At 47.2% G+C, this 17,969-nt stretch overlaps 1 protein-coding gene across 20 annotated transcripts in view; it reads right to left on the minus strand.

Annotated features, from left to right (window-relative positions):
- LOC144372348 (mitotic spindle assembly checkpoint protein MAD1-like) overlaps nucleotides 1-17,969 on the minus strand; it is a 270,820-nt gene that overhangs the window by 23,115 nt on the left and 229,736 nt on the right. Inside the window, exon 14 of one of the 20 annotated variants that reach the window (XM_078035756.1) lies at nucleotides 1,834-1,959. The exons of the other annotated variants lie outside the window; for them this stretch is intronic. Coding sequence (XP_077891882.1) covers nucleotides 1,920-1,959 — 40 coding nt within the window. The 3' untranslated portion in view covers nucleotides 1,834-1,919. Of the gene's footprint in view, nucleotides 1-1,833; nucleotides 1,960-17,969 lie in introns of those variants that run through there. 20 annotated transcript variants of the gene reach the window in all.

Genomic DNA, 17,969 nt, shown 5'->3' on the forward strand with positions numbered 1-17,969 from the left:
TAAGCAGGTCCAGGCCATGATGGCTTTGGAGGACTCCTGCAGCCAAGGAGTCGAGTTGAGATTGCAGGTCCAAGATAGGGCTGCAACATGGTGCATGTCACCTATCATCCGCTGAGAAAGCTTATTGTACATCTGCGAAGAAGTACCGAGGCCAGAGGTCAAGTACCCATCCCCGTGGCCACCCGCAGGCCCAACAGCAAAGGAGCAGCATGAATGGCTCTTCGGGGCCTGGAAAGGGAATCATCACCAGCAGTATAGGCAGGGACTGGTCATTAAGGAGGATCCCAGTGTCAGGAGGAGGAGGACCACAGTGCAGACCCCCTCCAATTACCCAGTAGGACACCGTGCACCATATCCCCACAAAGGAAGGCAGTACCCTTAGGAGGACAGAGCATACCACCTACTGATCCATCAAAAAACCTATTGCCTCCCCACCAGAGGGGATTCAACGTCCCCACATCTAGAGTGCTGTCTCTAGTGAGACAGATGACATTAGGCATGGTCACCAAGGGCAAAAGGACTTCTGAGTGGGGTGGGAGTATAGGGCATCTACTAGGGAGAGGTGAGGTTATATTCCACCAAACAGGAATGGCAGTAGCCTTTAAGGGTCCATTCTTTCCTGGGGGCAGGGGCATATAAGGACCAACAAGTTGGCTTACCACCACTTACAGCATCAAAGTGTGCCTCCCCACAGCATGTATCCCCCAACAAACATGAATGCCACGAGGGAGACAATGAGGAGTCCAGTCACAACCAGGCAAAGCGTCCAGAATGGTCTTTTCATTTCAAATGAGAAAATAAAGAATCATACCTCAAGAGGGGGTGCTCTTGGGAAATCACTTTTGTTCTGGCAAACAGTATTTTAGATCTCTAGCGGGGACCCAAATTGGACTTGGCTCCCCAATCGGGAATCACATCCAAATCCCCTCCCTACACTAATGAGGGGATCAGCACCGTGCTATGATCCAGTAAGGGGTCCCTCCATCGGACCTCTACCTTTAAATAAGGTGTCTGATTAGACCAATGTCTCTGGAAAACAGTCAGAGGTTGCTCTTTGGAAAAATTTGAAATAATGTAAGCATGGCTGACCTTAATCGCTCATGGGGGTTGCTTCCGCCTTTTTGTTTTATTAGTTGGTCCTTTAAGGTAATCTCCCTCTTCCTCACCAATTGTTCTGCTCGGTCCCAGGTGGCCAATCCAAAAGACTGGCATCCACCAACCTGGGTGCAGTGTGTGCCAAGGTTTCCCAGTCCTTTCGGCCTGGGCATCTGAGATCTCTAAACCTCGCCTTTTGAGCTTGAATCTCAGCGCTTTAAGAGCCGGAGCACCATGCTTAGTGTGAGATTTCCCCATCTCTTCAGGGAGACCCTGACCTCGGAACTTGCTTGGCTTGGCTCCCTGATACTTTCACTTTGGTGAACCGACTTCTCCATGTCCCTGTTCGGGCGCCAGATGTCGGGGGTTTTAGCCCTTGTTCCCTCCCGACCTGCGGGAGAGATGGGAAGAACACGCCCTGGCCAGGATGAGCCAAGAAAGGAGAGGGCCGACTGACTGCCCGCACTCAGCCCTCCCTCGCCAGAGGACAATCAGACGCATCAGGGAGACCAGTCAAGGCTGGAGCTCGTTTGTTGAGGAAGCACACACAGCTAATATGAGGCCCAGGAGCCAATCAGGATAAAGGTCAGCAGGGTGGGGAGAGCTCACGTGTACACCCATCCTACAGGCAGTGAGGGAGACGGAGCTGCCCACGAGGGCGGAAGGGTTCTGAGCCTATCCTAGAGGTGGTCCGATTTTTCGTCATAACCCATGATAACGCCTTCTGGCTGATCGCCAGGCGCCATCTTAGCCATGTGCGGCCCCAGGACTGGGAAGTGAGCATCAGTCTGCAAGTCAGGTTTCCTCTTCTCCATCGTAGGTTTCTATTTCTCTGATGTGACGTGCCCTACAGGCAGCCAATACCTAGAGACAGCGAAGGCCTTTGGCGATGGCACCTGTCCCTGGCACCTGTTCTCTCCTCCCTGCCGCCAGGGGCTGGTGGCCTTCCTCTGCCATGCCCTGAGGCCAGCAGAGTGGAGTGGCCCTGCATGATGGGAGACCTCAGAAACCAGGAGCCCCTGGAGGCCTTTCCCAAGAGCCCACCCCCACCTGCTCTGCTGACTTACAGCCAAGGTCCACCTGTCCTGGGCTTACCAGGCCAGATACAGAAACAACCCTGTCCCACACAGGATCCTTAACCACAGCACAGGTGGCTCTGTCCTCGTCCCTCCCGGCATGTCCCTATGCGAGGTGCCCTGCCTGCGTCTCTGTGAGTGACGGGTTCTCTCCTCAGTCTTCTCCTTGTCAGTCTCACATCTGAGTAAACCAGACCGAGGCCAGCCCAGCGGCCGCCCTCCCTCCCACACGTCCACAGGTAGATGGCGGCAGGAAGACCTGTAAAGGGCACGGCTCTGGACAAGCTTCCTCCTGGGAGGCCGAGGAGCAGGGAGAGAAGAGGCACCCTTCCCTGGTCCTCCTCCAGGGAACGTGGCACTCTCCCGCTGGACCACAGCGACCTGGCAAGGGCTGCTTTACACCCTCTGGCAGGTCCACCTGGCCTTTTTCCTTCCCCCTGTAGGAGGCTGATTCAAACACGGAGCCCCAGGCGAAGGGCTCACCAGGCTCATGCAGAACCAAACACTCCGAGTGGACGTGACATGGGCAGGGCTGGGCGAGCCACTTGGGGACATGGGTTCCCGCAGAGGGAGAGCTCAGTCTCTGTCCTCAGTTAGAGTGAGAGGTGCCCCCAGGAGGAGGGTCACTGGGGGCCTTTGGCGTTGGCACCTGTCCCTGGCACCTGCTCTCGCCTCCCTGCCGCCAGGGGCTGGTGGCCTTCCTCTGCCATGCTCTCAGGCCAGCGGCGTGGAGTGACCCTGCATGGTGGGAGACCTCAGAAACCAGGAGCCCCAAGTCAGCCTGTCTCCTGTGAGCTGCTCCCGTCAGGAGTCTTGGCCACAGTGGGGGAAAGCCAGCTGCCAGCCACCAGCCTGTCTGAGCCCCAGGACTCCAGGCTGTAGCCCAAGTCCTGCAGCCTGGGGCTTCCCTGTGACTGCCCCAGCTTTGAAACTGAAAGTCCCACAGCCTAAAGTCCCCTGAGGACTGGGCACACTAGAATGCCGGTCACTCTCCTGCAGGCCTTCCTGGAGAAGGGCTTCGGGTCACAAGGTGCAGGTGAGCAGAGGGCCTGTGTCCAGGAAGCCTATGCCCCTGTCCTGCAAGAAACCCAGAGCTCACTTCCCTCAGCCTCACTTCCCTCCCCCAGGCCAGTGTCTCAAGTCCCTCTGCTCCTCGGAGTACCATCCTGGCTGATGGGCCTGGACTCAGCACTGTCCCGGGTCCCAGGAGACAGACGGGGGCAGCTTGAATGCTCTCTGGGGCTCTCATGGCTTGTTTTCTCTTTATTAGTCGCAGACGTTTTTCTCTGCACTCCCTGAAGCAATTGCTGCTGATCTCCTCTGTGACCCTGAAGGCTTTTCCCTTTGACTCCCAGGTCAGGGAGCTTGGCCCTGACCAGGGCTGGTGGCTGCACACTGGTAGCTCCACATTGGCAGCGGAGGCTGGCTGGGGACACTGGGCCCCGCCTGGCCTGGCCTCCAGGTGGCCAGGCCTTGTTGCTGCATGGCTGGTGAGCAGCACAGGATTGACCTGGTCCTCAGCACACTCGCTCACACCCCAGGTCATGACCCAGCTCCCACCAGTGAGCAAGTGCTGGCTGGCCTGTCCTGCGACCACTGACTCAGACCCAGGGAGACGGACGCCTGCCTGGGAGGACTGCCCTCCCGGGCACTTTGAAACCTCAGGCAGATGGCAAATAGGGTGTCAGCAGAGATTTCCATCAGGGGCCCTTCAAAGGGCACCCCAAAACCCTGGAGAGGGGTTTCAGGGTCACAAGGTTCTGGTGAGCAGAGGGCCTGTGTCCAGGAAGCCCTGTCCCCTGGGGGTACCACATCATCTCTCACTCTGACCCTGGCCTCTGGGAAAACCAGCACATTTCAGACATGCCCAGAGCCCACGCAGGTAGATCAAGGGAGGCTGGACATCCACAAGACCAACATTTGCTCCGATCTTTGGATGTATTTGTGTCTTCTCATATTAGCAGTTCTTTAAGAGTTTCACAGAGTCTCTTGTTTGGGCTTTCAATAGCCAAGCATTGAGTCTGTGGAGTCAGCAGTCCCACCTAAACCCACATGTTTTAACTTGTACAAGAGAGATTTTTAGTACCACCACCACCACCATTACCACCACCTCCATCACCACCACCATCACCATCATCACTATCACCATCACCATCATCACCATTACCACCACCACCAACACCAACATTATCACCACCACCACCACCAACATTACCACCACCACCACCACCACCATCATCAACATCACCATCACTATCACCATCATCACCATCACCATCATCACCACCACCATCATCACCACCACCACCATTACCACCACCACCACCACCTCCACCAACACCACCATCATCAACACCACCACCACCACCATCATCACCACCACCACCACCACCTCCACCACCACCACTACCACCACCACCACCTCCACCACCACCACCAACAACATTACCACCACCACCAACATTACCACCACCACCACCTCCACCACCACCACCTCCACCACCACCACCTCCACCACCACCACCACCTCCACCAACACCACCACCACCAACATTACCACCACCACCACCTCCACCACGACCACCACCACCAACATTACCACCACCACCACCTGCACCACCACCACCAACATTACCACCACCACCACCTCCACCACCACCACCACCTCCATCACCACCACCACCAACAACATTACCACCACCACCACCTCCACCACCACCATCATCAACACCACCACCACCACCATCATCACCATCACCATGTTCACCACAACCCCATCATCAACTCCACCACATTCATCACCATCATCACCACCACATTCACCACCACCACCACCACCATCATCACCATCACCATCACCGTCATCACCATCACCATCATCACCACCACCATCACCACCACCACCATCATCATCACCATCACCATCACAACCATCACCATGTTCACCACAACCCCATCATCATCTCCACCACATTCATCACCATCATCACCACCACATTCACCACCACCACCACCACCATCATCACCATCACCGTCATCACCATCACCACCACCATCACCATTACCATCACCGTCATCACCACCACCACCATCACCACCACCATCACCACCACCACCATCACCACAACCATCACCACCACCACCATCACCACCAACATTACCACCACCACCATCAACACCACCACCACCACCACCACCATCACCGTCATCACCATCACCATCACCATGTTCACCACAACCCCATCATCATCTCCACCACATTCATCAGCATCATCACCATCACCATCATCACCACCACCACCACTACCATCACCATCACCACCATAATCACCACTATCACCATTACCACCATCATTACTACCATCACTCCCACCACCACCACCTTCACCACCACCACGTCTTCTTGGCCATCATAGTACACCACCTTATCAGCATTTGGCTCCATTTCCCACGACCCCCCTGTGGGGTTAAGCTCTGGACACCACAGTGGGGACTGGCTTGCTATGTCCCTTCCAAATGCTCTGTTCCCCTCTGCCTTCCTCCTACCCTCTCAAATAAGCAAGTGCTCTGGGATAGGCCACTCAGGGCCTGCTCTGGGGACAGCCCAAGAGCCCCCCAGGTTGCCGTCAGGGTCGAGTGCGCTCGCTTGAGGAGAGCTTGGCCTATGGGAAGATCGGAAGACCTGGAGTGTCGTTGGTCTGGAGAAGTCAGGAGCCCCGCACTGGGTGACACTGCGGGATGTACGGGCCGTGAGCAGAGGGCTCGGGAAGCTCTCCGCACACCGCGTCTGGTCTGATTCCTGGTGGGTTTGTCATCTCCTCCCTTCCAGCGAGTCTGTCTCGTGGATTCTGGACCCCAGCACCCCGGGGAGCTGGTGCAGTGCTAGGAAGAAGCGCTGACCCTTCTCAGCGGCCCCACCTGGGTTCTCCCCGCCCAGAGTCACCCAAGAGGCCTGTGGAGCATCTCTAGGCACAGCCCTGAGCCACCTGGAGCTTGCCCTCGGCCTTCCCGGCCCTTTCCTCCTCCTCGCTTCCAAAATGGCATCATGGTGGCCACCCTGGGAGCCTGGGCAGCAAGCACATAGCCACACGCTCAGGGAACCTACCCTGCAGCAGCCACGCCACCTGCTGTGAGCTCGCTGCCTCCCACGGAGCCCTCAGCCACAAAGGTGACAGGCTTCACAGTGAGTGGCACACGGGAGCCACTTGGATGCTGTATACCTGGACAGCACCATGTCAGAGATGTACACTAAAACTCTGAAATAACTCTGAAGTAACAGTGAAAAAAATTTTTTTGAATCACTGAATTTTTTTTTTTAAGGGAAGAAAAACAGGAACAAAGAAGAGATGGGACAAAGAGTGAGAAAGAAAAAGAAAAGATGGCAAGATGGAACCTACTCATTTCAGTAATTGTACTAAATGTAAATGCGCCTACCACCCCAACTAAAAGGCAGAGACCATGAAATTGGATTAAAAGGTATCACCAGTTATAGACTTTTGACTACAACACACTTAAAATATGAAACACAAAAAGAAATAATGCTGTCACTAGGAAACCAAGAAGTGAAAGTGAACAGGCTGCTTCAAGCAGACAATGCACTTCAGAGTATAACCTACTGCCAAGTAGGCTGCTTCCCAGAAGTGAAAAGATCCCTGAAGGAGAGGAGAGGGTATATGATCTGGAGCACATAAGTACAAACAAAACAACTTCACAAGAAATGAGCAAAACCAACAGGGCAGTGGGAGAAATCAACACGTCCTTAGTCAGGGTCACTACATAACTAGCCAAATCAGGGAACAGACACTTGAAAACATTATCAACAGTCTGACTTTCATAAAATTTACACCTACTCATCTGTAACAGCAGAATACACATTCTTATCAAATGTTCTCTAAAAATTTTCCAAGTTAGATTACATACTAAACCATAAAAAAAGGCTCAATATGTTTAGGAGGAATTGAGTAGCTCTAGTATGTTCTGACTGTATTCAAATTCCCCAGAAACTAGTACCAGAGAGCTATCTGAAAAATATGACTTACACAGCATCCAAATCCATGAAAACTAAGAGAGAATATGACCAGGCCATGGAAGATGTACACTAACACCTGCAAGTGCTACCAAGAGTCTATGATCACCTATGAATTGGAGAGAAAGACCCTGCTTACAATTGGGAAAACCATCGTGGTTAGTAGTATACTTCTTCTGACATTCATCTACAGAATCACATCAATGCCAATCAAAATCTCACAGGTTTCTTTGTACAAATCAACAAGCTGATTCTAAAATTCCTATAGAAATGTAATGAACTTAGATTAATCAAACAAAAAGAAAATGAAAGCAGAGGACTATCTAATTTCAATGAGTTACATTAAAGTTAAGTCATCAAAATAGTGTGGCACTGACCTGAGACAAATACATGCACACACACACACACACACACACACAATCTATTTTTTTTGTGTTTTGTTTTTCAGCACTAGGAATTAAACCCATGGCCTCATGTATGCTAGGCATATGCTGTACCACAGAGCCACCAAAACCTATTTTTGATAAATAGATGAAGGCAATCCAATGTAGAAAAAAATGGTATTTTCATTTGAAACAAATGTGTTTTCCTAAAGGGAAAAATAAAAACTGAAATCCATACATATCATGTACAATATTAAAAATTTTTTTATGTAAACAAACCTATATGTAAAACCAACAATTTGAAAATTGCTAATACAGAAGAAAAATTCTGTAGATTTTTATAAATAAAATACAAATCAAAACAAGACAAAACTGAGTGATGCATGGTGACACACACCTGTAATCCCAGTGACTGGGGAAGCTGAGGCAGGAGGATCTCAAGTTTGAGGCCAGCCTCAGCAACCTAGTGAGACCCTCCGCAACTTAGCAAGACCTTATCTCAAAAAATAAAAAGGGCTGGGGATGCACCTCAGTGGTAAAGCAATCCTGGGTTCAATCCCCAGTACCAAAAACAAAACAAAGCACGAAAACAAACAAATGCAAAAACAACCGAAAAAACTGGACCTCATCAAAAACAAAAAATCTTTGAAAAGCAAAATAAGTATCTTACAAAGAACTTCTACCCAAAATATATAAAGAACTCTAACTCAATAAGAAAACAAGTAATCAAGAATGAAATAGAAGATTTGAACACACACACTTTACCAAGAAGATGTATAGATAAACCATGAAAAGGTGTCCAACATCATTAGTCATTAGGGAAATGGACGTTAAAGCCACAACGAGACACTGCTACACACCTGTCGGAAGGACTGAAAGTAAGACCTACCACACCAGATGCTGGTGAGGAGCAACTGGACCACCCAGTGCCAGTGTGAAGGAGACAGGTTACACCGCTGTGGACGAGAGGCAGGCAGTTTCCCAGGTCAAACACATAATCATAGTCATTGCACAATTAGATATTTGCACTAGAGAAAAGAAAGTATTTCTGTACAAGGACTTTATTTGTAATATAAAGCTGTTTTAGAGGCGTAGGCAAAAACTGGGAGAAATCTAATGTCCATCAACAGAGGAATGTATAAACAAACTGTATATCTACGCAACAGAAGACTATAATATAAAGCTGTTTTAGAGGCGTAGGCAAAAACTGGGAGAAATCTAATGTCCATCAACAGAGGAATGTATAAACAAACTGTATATCTACGCAACAGAAGACTACTCAGCAGCAAAAACAATCACTGTCTGTGCATGTGGTCCTAATGCAAAGTAAACATGCTGAGTGAAAGAAGCCAGACAGAAAAGAACACGTCATGTGGTTTCATTCCGCTAGAACCTTATACAATGTCAATCAATCTACAGAGACCGAAAACTGATCAGTAGGTGTCAGGGAGTATGAAAGAGAAAGAGGAGGGGAGGGATTACAACCCAGCAAGAGGAAATGTTTGGGGGTTCCCTGTCCCAGGTGTGGTGATGGCCCACATGGTGTGCATGTGTGTGAAAACTCAGCACAGCATCCAACCCAGGATGTGCTTTTAGAAGCAGAGCCATTAGTCAGAGGGTGTGCACATCTCTCATCTGATGGACCCCACCAAATGCCCTTCCGAGGAGTCAGGGGGTATCCTTGCTCACTCTAGTGCCCTAAGCACAGATGACTCTGGCTGCAGCCCAAGGCAGCCCTGACTTGCTGGAAACAACATGCAGGGTGAGATGTGCTATGTGCCACAGGTGACAGTTACCTACAGATTCACGTATGTGAAGTACATACATTATTTGGTCATTGCTGTCACTCCCCAGCTTAAAAAGGGAAACTGAGACTTGTGAGGTTATGTGGCAGGCCTGATCACTAGGCTGGTGAAGAAGGCCTGGCAGATGGCCTCAGGTTGACACTCTGGCTGCTGTACCGCAGGGTTTCCCATGATGACTCTATGGGCATGTGGCACAAACAGCCTCTGGGGCCATTCCAAGAAGGATCTTCTGCAGGGAGGCACTTCTCACTTTAGGAGAAGCTGAGAAGGACCCCTCAGGATGACATGCTAAAATTGGATAGTGTGCATTCTGAAGCTGCATAGGCAGAAGGCCTTGAGGGCTAAATGTCATTAAGCCACACTGGAAGCTACAGACATATCTGAATAGAATGGCTGGCCACACTCCATCCCAGCGAGCTGTCAGAGGGCAGACCCACATAAGACAAATTTGTTTGCTCATTTGAAAAGGGTGTGCTTTCTGTTGCAACCTACCTTTTCAGGCAAACTATTACCTCGCAGAGAGAGAGGGAGCAAAAAAGCAATAACGCATAACAAGTATAGTCACGTGCCATAGAGCCACTGGGATGGTCCTGTAAGATCACATTGCCTTGTGATGTCACAGCCTTCCAGTTCATATAAACGCAGCCTGATGTTCACTTCTTGATAAGAGAGCTAACGACACAGTTTTCAGAACACATTCAGTCACTAAGCGATACAGAACTGCACACTTATGCACATTTGTTCAAAAGCTCATTGTGCTGCCCAGCTGGCCTCCTCCTTGTGGACCCTGGCCACCTGTTACATATAATAAGCTGTCTCCTACTGAGTTAAGACTAGAAACAAGACAGATGCCATCAAGAGCTGAGGTTTTTCAATGCAGGCTTAAGTGTGGAGCGCTGAAGGATGAGGGTGAAGTACTGATGAGGAGGTGCAGCTTCTGTGGTTTACTGCAATGGGAAAGAGTTGACCCAGGAGGCATAGTGCATTCCCTGGAGCCCCAGATAAGCACAAAAGTTAAACAGAGAAAAGAGTCCAGGGCATCGCAGTGAAATTTAGATGGAATGCCAAAAGTGGCCCAAATAACCGAGCAGAAAGCAGGAGGTGTGAGCAGACTCAGGCAACACAGAGGAAACAAATAATATACGGCAACGCTGAGCACGAGTGCCAAGATGGGATTCCGAGACGGCCAGCTGCATGCGGTACACGCAGACCCAAGCAAAGAGAAACTGACCCAGCACAAGGACAGAACTGTCTATGTTGTGTGGACACCAGTGGTGTGGGCAGGCTGAGAAGGCCTGTATGCACCCACACCTGGTACCCCACTGTGCTTTCCAAGCACCCTCTGCAATAAGAAGACCCAGGCCTGCAAGGAAGGGGCAGCTCCTGCAGCTGGGCATTAGGAGCCTGGGTCCCTCAAGGTATCAATGTAAGGAAGAACAGCTCAGGAGACAAAAGAGGGGGATAAGAGCAGCAAACTACAGAGTAGACTGTGACATACTGGACTGTGACATAGGAAATCTGTATCCACCCATGCAGGAGACACGGCTGCTGTACATAAGGATTCCAAACAACATGCTCCCTGCCCCACGGCCCCAAAGCCTTGGCACCCTGCACAGGAGACCACAAGTACCACCTGCACCAGGTACCCTGATTTCCAGGGGGATTGGAGACCAAGGCAGGAGGATGGCAAATTTGAGGCCAGCATCAGCAACTTAGGAAGACCCTATCTCAAAATAAGAAATAATAAAAAGGGCTTGGGAAGTAGCTCAATGGTAGAGCACTTGTCCAGCATGTGCGAAGATTTGGGTACAACCCCTAGTACTGTCAAAAACAAAAAGGAGGAAGAAAACAAGCACCTACCTTAGGAAGTTAAAGGGGGAAAAATAAACCTAAAGCAAGCTGAAGGAAAACTATACTATAAAACAAATATCAATGAAATTGAAAATGGAAAAACAATAGAGGAAAAAAAATTAAAGAATCTGAAAACTAGTACTTTAAATAGACCAATCCAATTGTAAAGTCCCAACAAGTCTGAAAAAGAAAAAAGACACAAAGTCATGATATCAGAAATGAAAAAGGTTTCTATTGCAGACTGCAAAATAAGACATATGAATGGCCAACAGGTTTATGAGAAAATGCTCATTATCAATTGTCAGCAATCATCAGAGAAATGCAAATCAAAACCTCATAGAAGCATCATCTCACACCTGCTGGAATGGCTATTTTCAAAAGGACAAAAGATAACAACTGCTGGTAAAGATGAGGAGGAAAGGGAACCCGTATTCACTGTTGGTGGGAATATAAATGAGTATAGCCATTATGAACAAAGGTATGGAAATTCCTCAAAAAATTAAAAATAGAATTACCATATGATCCAGAAATCCCACTACTGGATCCATGCACAAAATAAAGGACATGAGTATGCCATAGAGATATCTGCACAACCGTATTTACTACAGGACTATTCATGTTGAGAAATGGAAAGAACTAAATTGGGGCAACCGCACTGGAAAGCAGTATAGAGATTCCTCAAAAAACCAGAAATGGAACCACTATTTGACCCAGCTCTCCCACTCCTTGGTATATATCTAAAGGATGTAAAATCAGCATACTACAGTGACACAGCCACGTCAATGTTTATAGCAGCTCAGTTCACAATAACTAAACTATGGAACCAACCCACGTGTCCTTCAACAGAAGAATTGGTTCAATCTGGTACAAAAAAAAAATCTGAACCCAGGGCAGCAGGCCCTGGAAGTAGAACTGTGGTTACCAGGGGCTGGGGGATGAACGGGAGGTGCTGATCAAAGGATACACAGGCATGGGAAGCTCAGGGACCTACTCTACACCATGGTGACCACAGCCAATAACAACAAATGTATCAAACACACATAAAGACTGCTGAAAGGACAAATTTTAATTGTTCTTACCACACACATATACACACACACACAAAAAAAAGAAAAAAATCCTGCAATATTGTTTAGGAATAAAAAGGAATGAAAGATATCCAGATCAGTCAGAAAGATCAGTAAGAAAGAAAAGGAACTAGCCTGGTCCAGTGGTACATGACTGCAATCCCAGCAACTTGGGAGACTGAGGCAGGAGGATCACAAGTTTAAGGCCAACCTGGGCAATTTAGTGAGACCCTGTCTCTAAATAAAAAATGAAAAGTAAGTCCAAGGATGTAGTTCAGTGGTAGAGCAAGTGCTTCACATACAAGAGGCCCTGGGTTCAATCCCCAGTTCCACTAAATAAATAAACAATCAGGACTGAGCATGTGGCTCAGGTGGTAAAGGACCTCTGGTTCCAATCCTTAATGAAAAAAAAGGTGGGGAAAAGGAGACGAACAACACTATAAATCACTTAGATCATAAAGACATACACCTAACAACAGAATAGCCATTCTTCTTAAGAGCATGTGGAATATTCTACAGAATAGATCACATATAAAACCTTGAAACAAGTCTTAAGTTAAACTTGTAAATGTAATGGAATTACTGCAATGAAATTAGAAATCAATCACAGAAGGAAAATAAAAAGCTCATAAATAGGTGGATATTAAACAACACTCTTAAACAACAATGGGTTGAAGATGAACTCACAAGGGAAATTAGAAAATACCTGGAGACCAAAACCAAGAAGGAAACTTACAGCTATAAATCCTAAATTAAAAAAGGAAGCTCTCAAGTCAATAATCTAACAGTATGGCTTTAAGAAACTAGAAAAAAGAAGAGCAAATTAGCTCAAATCCAGCAGAAAGAAAAAAACAATAATGATCAGAGCGGAGATGAGCAAGACCGAGGACAGAAATGCAATAGAGAAATACATAGACCCAATAGCTGATGATTTGAAAAGGTCAATAAATTGGCAAATCTTTCCCAGATTGACTAATAAAAAAGAGAGCAGATTCAAATTATGAAATTCAGAAATGAGGGAGGGGACATTACTACTGGTTTCACTGAAATCAAAAGGATTATAAGAGAATACATAAACACATATAAAAACAAATGTGATAACTGAGACACAAATGAAGTCCAAGAAATACAAACTACCAAAACTGACACAAGAAGAAATAGAAAATATCAACAAATCCATAAAAAATACAGAGATTATATCAGTAATCAAAAGAGGACCAGATTGCCTCACTGTTGAGTTCTACCAAACATCCAAAGAATTAACACTCATACTTCCCAAACTCTTCCAGAAAGCTCATGAGGAGGGAACCCTGCCTGATTTGGTCTGAGAACAGCATTATGCTCACACTGAAGTGAAAGATTAGCTAAAGAAAACTGAGACCAACAACCTTGATGAATACAGGCATGAAATCCTTAACCCCAACTCAGCAAACTGGAAGGGGTGCTACCAGGTGTGCACAGCTGTCTCAATATCTGGAAACCAGCCAGTGTAACACCCAACATTAATAGAATAAAAGTCTCCTCTAAGTGGAGGCAGAAAAAGCACTTGACTAAATCCATCTCCCCTTCACAAGAAACACACAAAACAAACAGGAACAGAGGGGCTTCCTCAACATGATAAAGGGCATTTTTTTCCAAAACCTCATAGCTGACATCAATCCCAACATCGAAAGACTGCAAGCTTTCCCCTAAGATCAGGAATAAGGCAAAACGGCCCATTTCTATTACTTCTATTCAACACAGCCGGAGCAATTAGGCAAGACGAAGAAATAAAAGGCATCCAGCACACAAGAGAATGTAAACTGTTGTATTCACAGATGCCATACAAACACCACATATAATCTGCAAAAAAAAAAAAAAGAAAGAAAGAAAGAAGAAAACCCGGTTAATCAAAGAATTTTGCAAAGCTGCAAGATCCAAAGTCAACATGCAAAATAAAAAAAAAAAAATCACTTGTATTTCCATACACTAGCCATGAACAATCTGAAAAGGAAATTAAGAAAATTCCATTTACAATGGCATCAAAAAGAACAAAATACTCAGGAATTAATTTATCCAATGTGATATTAGATCAGACCCTAAAAACTACAAACACTGCTAAAAGAAAACCAAAATAAATTTAAGACACTAGTGTTCAGGGATAGGAAAACTTATTGAGATGTCAGAAGCAGCAAAACAATCCAGAAAAGAGCAGTAAATCTGAAGATGCGTGCCATCTGATCCCAAAGCTTCCTGCAAAGTCACAGTGATCAAGAAGGGTGGACTTGTGCACACTGTCAATCAGGACGCTCAAGTACGTGATGCTGTGATGCTGTGTGGACGTCACAAGCCTCAAGAGGTGACAGCAGAGGATTTGTCTCCCAGGACAGCAGGGCTGGGGAGCAGAGCAGTGGTGGGCGGAGCAAGAGGCACAAGGAATGAGCAAAAGGGAGAGCAAGGGCTTGGGAGGTGACGAAATTATTTTGTTCTCTGATTATGGGGTGATTAAAATTCACCATTAAAAAACAGTAACTTTACTACATAACGATTGAAAAAAATTAAGATGATCCTAGGACATGTCCTAAAACCTACTGTGTAGTGATCACATAATCTTGTACACACCTCTCAGAGCGTAACCATGGTGTGGGTGGAGTTGGGAGGAGAGTGATCACTGATGTTCTGCAGAAATGGATGCATGTAGTGATAGGAAAAGGTAGACTGAATTTGGCTTTTTTCATTCTTTCTTTATTTGGTACTGGTGATGAACCCTGGGGTGCTTTACTACTGAGCTACATCCCTAGCTCTTTTTAAGACAGGGCCTCAAACTTGCAATCCTCCTGCCTCGGCCTCCTGAGTCACTGGGATTACAGGTGTGCACCATCACACCCAGCTGCTTTTCTCATTGTTTTAGAGTTCAGAAGATGATATGTGTCTTAAGACCTGCTCTTTCACAGACAATTGCCACCACCCAACTCTCAATACTGCTGGTTAAACCACGCTTGAAAATGGATGTACTCCACTGTATGGAACCCAGGCCTCCATGAAGTGAGCATCTTTCTTAGAAACTGTCCTGGGATGGTGTAAGAAGGCAAGAATGCACATGTGGGATGTGGCCCACGGTGTGCACCAAATAAGCGGCAGCAGGCAACTTATTACAATTTTGCTACTGACAGCTACTACTAAAGTGAGTAGTTGTCACTATTTTCAGAAACAGAATGATCAGAATCCTGGAAGCAACCAGACTCCCGTAGTCAAATAAAGATAGGCTCTAGGGACAGAGCACCTAAGTCCAACATGCCAGCAATTTGCCCATGAAGATGCCATGGTTCCTGAATAGCTGAGAGCACGAAGTCACTGAAGCTCAGAAGGGGTTAATGGACCACACAGTGGAGCAAACTATATGGCAACACAAAAGGTCTGAGAAAGCAGAGAAGGTGCTAATTTGTAACATAAGGAGGAGAAACAGCCTTCAATCATCTGCTTCACTTTTCAAATATATACAGAAATGGAAAAACAAAGCCTTGAGCTTTACGACAGTGACTTGAACGGGTTCATTAACGCGCACTCCCTCAAAATGCTGCAAAATCAAAAGTAAAGGCTTTCTCATTTTCCTCAGGCCTACTGCTGAAGACAAGAAAATAACAGAGACAACATCACAAAGCCTTAGAAGTCAGACAGCAGACAGTGAGTGGCAGTGACCCCAAAAAGCTGAGTCCCTGACCAGGAGAGGATGAGCTCAGAGGCTTTATGCCACCAAGCCTTAGGAAGTGTCCCCTGGGGTGGGGGGTGATGTCTAAAAGCAGGAAGAAGGGGGTTGGAGCTGGAGAAGGGGTGAAGGCCTTCATTTAAGGCAGCATTTTAGGAATATTTATGATTCATAGGCACTTGCAGATTAATACAAGGAGGTTGCTGCCCTCTTCACTCAGTTCCCTGGATGGTGTCCACCTCAGTGGGGCATCAGAGCTAGCTAGCAGAGCTGCCACTGCTTTCCTGACTTTTGCAGGTCACGGGCTCTCAGGCTCCTGCCCCCCAGCAAGATGCCAACAGGCTCACCCGGCTGTCTCTGGTAGACATGGGCACTCCTCCCCACCCTGGCCATCTCCTCTTCTGTCTCCTGGACGAGGCTGAGTGACCTGCCACCAAAAGCTCTCTAGCTGTTCAGTGGAATTCCCCAGGGAAACCACTGGGGCCTGCAGAGACCTTTCTTGGGAGCATTTTAATAATGGCTTCAGGTTTTTAATGTCCTAGAACTATTCAGATAATCTATTCATCTTTTGGTATATATTTGGTACATATCTTTTGGTATGTATTTCATATTTTGGTATATATATTTGGCATACTTCATATTTGGTAGTTGAAGGTTTTTGAAGAACTGATCTCTTGCTTCCAAGTGAATGAGTCTCTGAGCATGAAGCCGTCTGCCGTGCCCTGTGACACTACAGGATCCACAGCGGCAGCCCCTGCTTCAGCCCTGATACCGATGATGTGTGTCTTGTGGCTTCTTAATACTTGTCAGTTTTGCTAGCAGTTTATCAATTTTATGGATTTTTTTTTAAATGGCATTTTGTTCAGTGATTTTTTTCTCCGTTCTATTTTTTTATCAATTTCATTTCTTTCTGCTCTTCATTATTTCTTTCTGCCTATTCTAAGCTGCTTCTGCTCTTCCCTCAGGTTCTCACAATTAGCACATAAATAAGAGTCTTCTTTTCTTCTCTAATGTGAATGTCTCTGAAAGTTTTCTTCTCAGTGCTGGTTTCACTGTATCTGACAAAGTTTTGTATTTTCATTATCACTCAGTTGTGTATATTTCTCTTGAGAATTCCTCTTTGACATGTGGAGGATTCAGAAGCACATTTGGAGATTTTGTGTCATTTCTGATCGTTTGGAGATTTTTCTGTTGTTTTTCTGTTATTGACCTCTACTTTGAGCTCAATGTAGCCAGAGAACATACTGTACATGAATATGATTCCTTTAATTTTGCTAAGGTTTGTTCTGTGACCCAAGATAAAATCCACTGTGGTAAATGTGCCAAGTGGACTTTAAGAGAGAATGGATAGTGCTCTGCAAACACTGACCATACCTGTTAGCTGACAGTGACATTCAGTTCCAGATCTTTGCTGCTTTTCTGTTGGCCCCCCACCAACTGTGGACAGCAGTGCATGGGTGTCCTCTGTAAATGCTTGAGTGTCTGTTTCTCTCCTCAGTTCTATCTGCTTCTGCTTCCTGTGTTTTGAAGTTCTGTTGAATGGCGTGTATACACGTGACAGGGCAGGTGCAGGGCTGCCATGGGCCCTGCTGATACCAACCTGACAAAGTGGGATGCCTGCAGAAAAAAGGCCTCCCATCCTAATGGCAGAGATGCCTGCTAGCATCAGACATGGTTCATGAGGGCAGTAAGGAGCCCCTTCACCTTTGTCTCTCCAGTGCCAGATGGGGATAGAAGCTCAGCTACCTGGTCAGCCTGACTCAACCAAGGTAGGACAATCCTAGTCAGGGACACAGCCTGCCCACCTACTCAGCCCTGCTACACTGCCAGGCAGGGGCACTTGTGAAGGCTGGGGTAGGAAGTAGACTCACTGGGCAGGGGCTCTGTGGGGCAGTGGGGTGGAGAACAATTCTTTCCCTGGCATCAGCCAAAGTCAGAAAGGCATATTCAAGGTTACCCGCTATCAGGTGGCACCCCTGTG

The sequence above is a fragment of the Ictidomys tridecemlineatus genome (assembly GCF_052094955.1).
Source record: "Ictidomys tridecemlineatus isolate mIctTri1 chromosome 12 unlocalized genomic scaffold, mIctTri1.hap1 SUPER_12_unloc_6, whole genome shotgun sequence".
Taxonomy (NCBI): Eukaryota; Metazoa; Chordata; class Mammalia; order Rodentia; family Sciuridae; genus Ictidomys; species Ictidomys tridecemlineatus.